The sequence below is a fragment of the Sinocyclocheilus anshuiensis genome, unplaced genomic scaffold (genome assembly GCF_001515605.1).
Source record: "Sinocyclocheilus anshuiensis isolate Anshui unplaced genomic scaffold, SAMN03320099.WGS_v1.1 scaffold163, whole genome shotgun sequence".
NCBI classification, from domain to species: Eukaryota; Metazoa; Chordata; class Actinopteri; order Cypriniformes; family Cyprinidae; genus Sinocyclocheilus; species Sinocyclocheilus anshuiensis.
The window spans coordinates 982,877-992,028 of NW_015548223.1; the positions used below are offsets into that span (position 1 = coordinate 982,877).

Genomic DNA, 9,152 nt, shown 5'->3' on the forward strand with positions numbered 1-9,152 from the left:
ATGTTATGCTCACGTGTTCTGATAATAATAGCTTTCTAGGACTAAAGCAAAAGGAGCCCCTACCAAGTATTGAGTACATGTACAGTAAATGAACATACTTTCAAGGAAGGCCAACAATTCACTAAAAATGTTTTTTTATTGGTCTTATGAAGTATTCTAATTTGTTGAGATAGTGAATTGGTGGGTTTTTGTTAAATGTGAGCCAAAATCATCACAATTAGAAGAACCAAAGACTTAAACTACTTCAGTCTGTGCATTGAATTTATTTAATACACGAGTTTCACAATTTGAGTTGAATTACTGAAATAAATGAACTTTTCCATGACATTCTAATTTATTGAGATGCACCTGTAACATTGGGAGCTGTATATATGATTTCATTCAAAGCTTAAGGAATATTCCAAGTTTAATATTATTCTCTCCCCCTCTATATTACTGCAATGCTCTATTTCACGACCGTTTACACAGAACAAACTACAGGAATGCAGGAATTCATTCACCTAGTGGACAGTTTACCTCTAAAAGGTCAATTTAAAATAAAGATATGGATCAAATAAACTGGCTTTTTAAATTCATTTTTTAGCCCCTCTGCAATGCTAAGAGTTTACTTCCATTGCAAGTGCTTTACTGAAAACATGATTTTGTTGTTGTTTTTAAATGAGATATAGAAATCATTGTAATTTATCATTTAATAAAAAAATTGTATATAACATTTAATTATTTAAAAACCAATACAACACACAAAAGGGATCCAAATCAAAGTTTTATTGGAAGAAAAAAAAAAAAAAGGCCACAAGCTCAATATCTATAACACTTGAGTACGCAGTGACTTTCAACAAAGGACATGCGTTCACTTCAGGTGCAGCACTACTGTAATACATATGAGCGAACAGGAGAAGACAGTAAGGGGGCGGCTTCTGCAACGAATGCAAAAAAAAAGAAAATGCTGAGACAACTGTAAAAAAAAAAAAAGGATTAAAATGGAAAGAATAAAACTGGAGCTCTAAAAGAAGTCCACATCATCTGGAGCGTCTAAATCGCGATATTCAATGATATTTCGAGGATCCCCACGCATCATTCTGGAAAAAACAGCGACATTTTATTAGATTTAGTTTATTATCACCCTTGAAAGAGCTTCTAAAACGATCACTTCCGTTCCCTAACTGTAATTAAAATAAAACTGAAATACAAAGAAATTCACCGGTTGTTTCTAGGTTTTCCAGGGTAACCGCCTTGTCCACGGAAGTTGTCGTAGTTGCCCCTGCCGCCTCCACCATACTGGTTGGGTGGGTAAGGAGGACCCCCTGTTAAAGTGTCAAAGAAACGCCTCTAAAATATGTTTTACAGATGCACCACAATGATTCGACTTAAAAAAAAAAAAAATAATAATAATAATTTCAATTACTTTACTTCGCCTGAAAACTAGAATATATAAATCCCTGAAATTTTCAGTTTGGTATGACCATGAGAAATTTCAAAGCTTAGATCATTTTGGAAAAAGGAAAAGGCTAGATATATCAATGTTTTATGGTTGCACCCTTGTTGAAAAACTGCGATGCAAATCACATCACGACTTCCTGAAAATGCCAAAGCTTCAAGGTCATTTTCACTCTGACTTTACTACTTTAACAAACACACACCTCCATAACCCATAACTGGAGGTCTGGGCTGGCCAAAACCCATGAGACCCTGAGGACCCTGAGGTGGGAACGGAAGACCTCCAGGTGAAAGCACTCCTAACAAGAGAAAGAAAAATTTGAAAAGTTTCGGATAATGCGATTTTTCTTCCGATATATAGTGGGTGTAGAAAAGAATCACCCCCTTTAAAATAATCACCTTTTGTTGCTTTGCAGCCTGAAATGAAGATGGACACAGTTTTTGTTTTATCCAGCTGTATTTACTCAGTGCAACTTATAACATCCAAGTGAAAGATATAACACCAACATGTCAGAAAAAAATTAAAAACAGAATCACTGAAAAAGGATCACCCTCCTCCTAAAAATGACTTGTAAACTCAATCAGGTGCAGCTCATCACCTTCTCAATGGCACACAAAGCCATGTGACTTTCGACTGTGATCAGCTGTGCTCATTTTGATCAGCTCAGCATGAAAAGAGCTTTCCTGGAGCATTTCAGTCCTTGGTAGTGCAACTGAAGCAAACAATCAACTATGAGTGGCAAGGCACTGTCAAAAGATCTCTGGGATAAAGCTGTGGACAGGCACAAGTCAGGAGATGGAGAAAAACATTTCAAAGGCTTCATCAATTGCTAGAAACACAGTGAAGTCTATTATTAAGAAGTGGAAGGTATCTGGTAAAACACAGACCCTCCCTGGATCAGGACGTCGCTCCAAACTGGATGAAAGAGCCGGAGGAAGCTGATCAGAGAGGCGACCAAGAGTTTCAGGAATTTATGACAAAGAGTGGTCATTGTGTGCATGTGACAACAATATCACATTTTCTCCACAAATGTGGCTTGTATGGAAAAAAAAACTCCTCAAGAAAGGCCACATGCAGTTATGACTGAGCTTTGCCAAAACGCACCTCTGAGGCAGATGAGACTAAAATTTAATTATTTGGCCTCAACATCAAACGATATGTCTGGCAGAAATCCAATACAGCTCAGCATCCAAATAACAGCATTACTCCAGTAAATATCCTGTTCTGGGGTGTTTCTCTGCAGCAGGGACTGGAGCACTCGTCAGGATAGAAGGAAACATGGACGAGGCAAAATACCATCAAATTCTTGAGGAAAATCTGCTGCCCTCTGCCAGAAAGCGGTCAATGAAGGTTTACAGAGGTTGAAGGAGAAAAAGCTGAATGTCCTTGCATGGCCTCGTCAGAGCCCAGACTTAAACCCCACTGAAAATCTGTGGAATGACTTGAAGACTGCAGTCCACAAACACTCACCATTACATTTAACTGAACTTGAGCAGTTCTGCAAAGAAGAGGGGGGGGCGAATAATGCAAAGTCTAGATGTGCAGAGTTAGTAGAGACAAATCCCAGCAGACTAAAGGTTGTAATTAAAGCAAAAGGTGGTTCAACAAAATACTGACAAGGGGGTGATCCTTTTTTCACCTCAGTGATTCTGCATTTTAATTTTTTCTGACATGTTGGTGTTATATCTTTCACTTGCACCGAGTAAATACAGCTGGATAAAACAAAAACTGTCCGTCTTCATTTCAGGCTGCAAAGCAACACAATGAGATTATTTCAAAGGGAGTGATTCTTTTCTACGCCCACTGTAAAAATCATCAAGATTGATGTGTGCTTTTTACCCTGTCCTGGGCCTGGAGGAGGTGGAGGTTTCATCTCTGGGATGGAGGGTCTTTTTGCATCCATCAGGAAGTTGTTGAAAAAGACGACCTCTTTCTTTACTTCCTCAATCTTGTCACCATGTTTGTTTAGAATGTGCTTCCTCACAAACTCTGGGCCCTTGAGAGAGATTCATTTTTTATTGATTTTGTCAAAAATGAACCACCTCCCTACACTGGAAAAACTGGTGTATGATTTGCAAGTTTCACTCATGAAATCACTAGTAAATGTCACAAATAATGACAAAGAAATGTCAAGTAACATTCAATTAAACATGACATTGATCAATTAAACATTTTCTTGTAAACTGTACTCCAATGTTTAATTAACGTCAATTAAAATAATTTCTTACAGTGCAGGGCCTAAGGCTACCCGATGAATAACAGAGCATGTTATATCACACACCTTAAACTTTTTGCCACTCAGAGGACAAAGCCACTTGTCTTTGCCCAGCTCCTGTGTGTTGGCCAGCACAAACTTTTCCAATTCCTGCTCTGGATCTTTGCGGCCCATCTTTGCTGCCTCGTCTTCAGACAGGGTTTCCTTCACACTGAACAAGGATCCCAGCTTCTCTTCGAATGTCTTCTGCCAGTCAGCCACTACAAGAGGGTCAAAAATCAGCAAAATCAGTTCATTTCTGTGTTACATGGGATTACGTAAATGGTGAAATGTCATTTTTTTGCAATTTGTACAAACACCTAATCTCATCCTAAACTTTTGGCCACCAGTTGAGTCAGAAGTTGACAGAAATATTCAGACAGAGCCACAGTATTTACACTCTTTAGGAAGTCAACCAACTAATGGCTTGCTCATATAATCAACTCTACATTAAACAAAGCATTTGAACAAATTAATCACACTTCAGGAAGTACGGACTCTTGTTAGCAGTATTGGCAGCGCTTACCCTCTCTGTGAGTGATGCGGTTGGGGGGAATGGGTCCTCGCACATGGATAATGCCGCAGCGGTTGGGCATCTCGTCCTCGCTCGGGTACTCGCAGGTGTTGTAATAATCAATAGAGTGTACGATACGCAGATAGAAGAGGAGACGATCCAACACCTGGGAGAAGACAAACACATAACACTCCTGAAGCTCACACTGCAGACGAACACACTTTTCTAAGAGGAGTCAAAGCAGCACCAAACTGAAATAAGACTGAAATTCTCATTTACACTCATCGATCTCACTGACAGTACTGAGGACATGCAAAATATATCAGAACGAGTTTCTGAATCAGTGTAGTTTTTTTAAATCGTGTTGCATTTTAATGACAATTAGGCACAATAATTCTGAAATATGACGACAATGAGAATGAGATTTTCTTTTTGCATTATAGCAATGACAACTTAATTGTCACCAAAATAATGTCAATGAAAAAAAAACTTGCTGATTTGCAAAAAAGGCCTAATATTACCTAATACAATGAATCTGAGTGAAACTATCAAAAAATAAATAAAAATCCACCATGTACAGTTTATCTCCACAAAATAAGTAGAGAGATTTTTCAAATGATGTCTGTATCAGCTGTAATGCACTCAAAATAACAAAAGCAGTCAAATGGGAAAAAGTAGTATTCAAAATGTATCATTTAAATTACAATCTGCAAAAGTGGAAATCAGGATTAGGAATGTCTTCAGAATCATGTCTTTGTGGCAGTTTTGTTGATTAAGGGATAGAGGGTTCCTACACACTTTCCATCTCAAAACTCCATACTTTTCCAAACCTCAGTAGATTTTCAGACCATATTTAATAAATGGTTCATAGAGCGTTATTTCCAGCTTTATATTTGGTATATAGTACAGTCATCTGTAAATATTTTGATTTTCTCAGGGGTTTATCCATGGATTTTCTCAAAGTGACAACATACAGAGCCTCTATTAAAAAAAAAAAAAAAAACACTTTTGCACGCATACAAGACACTTTTTGTGCCTTTGAGAAACTATTGACACGAGCATGGGACACTCCATTTTTTGTGTGTGCTAACACTAGAACTGTCAAAATGGCTCAAAAACTAAATTCGAATTTTGTAATTAAATATTCTCAATATTCGAATTATAATCGAATTTACAAGGCATAATTTCAGTTAGGGGGGAAAAAAGCTTTTGGCTTCTCTCCTGAGGACACAAGAGGGCGCATCGAACAAAATATTATGCCCGTTTCTTCAAAGCATAATAAAATAACACTACTATCTTTGAAAAAAGTGCATTATGTTTAAAATAATGTTTATAAACCTTATATAATTAAAGTTGCTTAAACAATTAGAAACAAAACAGAATCATGCATGAACGTATAGTTTAATACAAAAGGCCGAAAACCAATCACAAAGAGTACTTTCTTCATTTAAAAACTTGAAATGCAGTGGGATGGGGAAACACCGCCATAAAGTCTTGAGACATGTTTTTAAAAAGTTGAACTTACATTAATTTTCCATGGCTTTCTAAACATGCGGCTCTCTTGTGCGAGACACGAGTGAGGTGATAGATGTCCCTCTAGAAAATGTGATAAATATGCGTTCTGTGTGAACGGCTTGGTTTCAGTTTTGACGTCATCTCCGCATTGATGTTCTTTTTTCCCGCAATATTTTGAATGAACAACGTAGTAGCGCCGCATCTAGTGGGTTCAACTGGATAGACTAACAAAAACATTAAAATGCAAAGACACTTACATCGTTGCATTTCGTGTGCCACTGATAAGGCTGCCTGTCGCACACCTAAAATTCGAATGCAACGGTTTTGCATTCGAATGTGGATTTTTATTTTAAACACGACAAATATTCGAAATTCGAATTTTTTTTGGACAGCCCTAGCTTACGCATTACAATTTCTAGTTTTATATATACTATAACCCATTTTCTTTGTGCGTCACTGCCATCTTACTGTGAAGAAAATGAAACAACTTGTTCAAAACTTGGGTTTTGTTAGGGCAGTATATAGGTGGCTCAGTGAGTATCGTCCAATTTGCCAAGTTGAATGGTTTCTCGTATGCATATAAAAGTCTGATAATTTCTTATTTTTGCAAGGATCCTTTCAGAGGTTCTGTAATATGGTGCTATAAGAATATCATAAGAAACCCAAAACGCTTATAACCTGCATTTTGCATAATGAAAAAGTGCACTTTGAATTCATTCAGTCGTGTTTGACAACCACTAAACAGCTGCCATGAAAACACACTTCTTGTCTGACAAATTCTCATTAAATTCTTCATTTGCTATTATAGAAAACTAAATGGGGACAAAAGTCTGGAAATGCAAATATTTTTTCCATACTTTTCCAAACTGTGTAGGAACCCTGGGGATAATACAAGACTTCTTCACCCTACAAATGGCTGTCGAAAGCAAAAATGCTACAAAATGCATTATATTTTGTAAGTGTGAGACCTGCTCGAGGAAAACAGATACTATTTTAAATTTTTTTTTAAATCGGCAACCTAATATTAGTAAGAAACAAGTATCGGATTTCATTCAGTCAATAAGATGCAGGGCGGTGTAATGTATTACATCTGCTGATTTTGGGGTAAAATGATAACGACACTTTTTCTGACCTTGACGAGTTTTTCATCTCTCTCCACAGTTATCTCAGTGGGGTTTCCCTCTTTGGATGCCTCATCAGAATCAGCTCCCCCTGCACTTCCCAGAAGCTCTTCCTCCTCTGCGCTCACTTCCTCAATCAGGTAATCAGTGATGTTCTTCAAAATGGGGTTCTGTGCAGGGAGCTTCAAGAAATAAGAGAAATGGGGAAATAAGCCAAGTAATCACACTTAAAAGCTCAGTGTTAAAATAAATACATATTTGATCAGCCTGAGGTGAGAATACCTCCAGAGCATGTGTTTCTTCTCTGAGTTTGTGGCTCCAAAGCCTCTCCTTGTCATCCAGTGAATGGATCAATTTAGCAGCCAGCTTGATGTCATTACGGAGAACCTGCTTGTGCTGCGTGATTCCGTTTACGTTCCGCACACGACGTGCCAGATCTCGATTGACCCCAGGAGCCAGCTCACAGTCCCGCAGCTGCTCAGAGAGGAACAGGAGAAGAGAGTGAGCGAGCGAGACGTTTGCTACACAGTGTGGTTCCTCAAGCCAGTGATTCTAGAACTCACCCGGATGTTCTGCAGGTTCCAGCAGATCTCTTTGATGTTCACACCTCTGTCGAAGGTCACCCAACAACGCCTGAAAAACCTGAGTCACAGAGATGGAAATTTGAGCTTTTCCCCCACGTCTGCTTTCATGCATTAAAATGATTTAAGGAAACATTTTATACTGGCACAAATGCAATTACTATGCAAACCTACATTTACATTTAGCAGACGCTTTTATCCAAAGCGACTTACAAATGAGGACAATAGAAGCAATCAAAACTAACAAAAGAGCAATGATATGCAAGTGCTATAACAAGTCTCAGTTAGCTTAATGCAGTACACGTAGCAAGTTTTTTTTTTTTATCATATAATAAATAAAAAGAAAACGGATAAAATAGAAAAAGAATAGAGCAAGCAAGTGTTAGAGGCCTTTTTTGCTTTTGTTCATCAGAAGTCAGAAAGTCAGAATTATAATTGTATAATAAATAAAAAGAAAACAAATAGATAGAATGCAAAAAGATTAGAGAAGCAAGTGTGAGTTTTTTTTTTATTTTCAATTTTTTTTATAAGAAAACAAGTAGTTAGTAAATAAAGAGTGCAATTCTAAAAGGGGCAAGTTTAAAAAAAATATTTTTTAAATAAAGAATAGAATTAGAATAGAGTGCTAGAGTTAGAGGGTCAAATAAAGATGGAAGAGATGTGTTTTAGCCGATTCTTGAAAGAATAATAAGATTTAAATATAATTTTTCTCATTTATTTGTATTAACAAATTTGAGACCTTTTAGACCTAAAACTAAATTTGACACATTAACCCTCTGGTTGCTCTTCGTGTGGCAGTCAAAAATGTGAAAAATGTTTTAATTCAATTGAATAAAAGTACTATATTTTAGTTTGATAATGTTTTTTATAGAACTTTTTGTATTTTTAGGGGATTTCATGGCACTTAATCTATATTTAGTAGTTTATCCTGTTAACCACTTTTTGAGCATAGACCTGAAAACTAAATATTGAATGCTTTAGATCTTGAAGAAGACACTTGGCAGATTCTTGCTTAAAGGTGCACTAAGCAATATTTGAAAAACGCTTTTGACCACAGTGTCGAACCGAGTCCCAAAACACACTAATTTGGTAATTTTTTACCATGAAGAATACAGGTGTGCCTATTTTTGTTTCTGGACCACTTAACATTTTCTAACCATGTCCATGACTTTGTGTTCACATAGCAAGCTCCAGAACCTTTACCAAGTTTTTTACCATTCCGATGAAGTAAAAAAAAAAAAAAATCAATGCATAAAATTTTTCGGTCAAAAATGACAGAAGCGAAGGGCTAAGGCCAGGTGGCGACCCTGAATACATATTTTTACATCAGCTTAACAGAAAATGCAACCCCGAATATCCTCAATAAGCTGAAAATAAGAATTTCAGCTGTACCACCCACTCGAAAGTGCTGAACCTGAAGTGACTCCAACTTCAACTTACCTGCGCTCTGGCTGCGGTTCTGACAAACACACACGCACAAATCCCGGATAACGTCGACACAGCTGCCAAAAAAGTAGCAGTCTTTAGATAACAATTCATGGACAGTAATAGCAAAAATCTGCATTGTTTTGCGATTAGGCAAAAGCTACGATTGTCATGTGCATCTTGTCAGGAAAGCAGGGTTCTGTGATCAGTAGTAAATCTCCATCCAAAGGCCAGAGAAACTCCAAATACGCCTCGCAGAAGAAACCCAGAAAATGCCTATCGCTGCAGCTGAATAAACAGAAGA

The 9,152-nt window shown here is 37.3% G+C and overlaps 1 protein-coding gene across 2 annotated transcripts in view; it reads right to left on the reverse strand.

The window, feature by feature from the left end:
• Positions 1-768: 768 nt before the first annotated feature.
• Positions 769-9,152, reverse strand: part of LOC107654321 (serrate RNA effector molecule homolog) — a 25,814-nt gene continuing 17,430 nt past the window's right edge. For both annotated transcript variants that reach the window (XM_016441356.1, XM_016441357.1), the window contains exons 11-20: positions 8,864-8,925; positions 7,406-7,484; positions 7,125-7,316; positions 6,854-7,024; positions 4,219-4,372; positions 3,720-3,913; positions 3,278-3,434; positions 1,641-1,736; positions 1,202-1,304; positions 769-1,079 (exon numbers count right to left, since the gene is read on the reverse strand). In XM_016441356.1, coding sequence (XP_016296842.1) covers positions 1,004-1,079; positions 1,202-1,304; positions 1,641-1,736; positions 3,278-3,434; positions 3,720-3,913; positions 4,219-4,372; positions 6,854-7,024; positions 7,125-7,316; positions 7,406-7,484; positions 8,864-8,925 — 1,284 coding nt within the window. In that variant the 3' untranslated portion in view covers positions 769-1,003. The remainder of the gene's footprint in view (positions 1,080-1,201; positions 1,305-1,640; positions 1,737-3,277; positions 3,435-3,719; positions 3,914-4,218; positions 4,373-6,853; positions 7,025-7,124; positions 7,317-7,405; positions 7,485-8,863; positions 8,926-9,152) is intronic.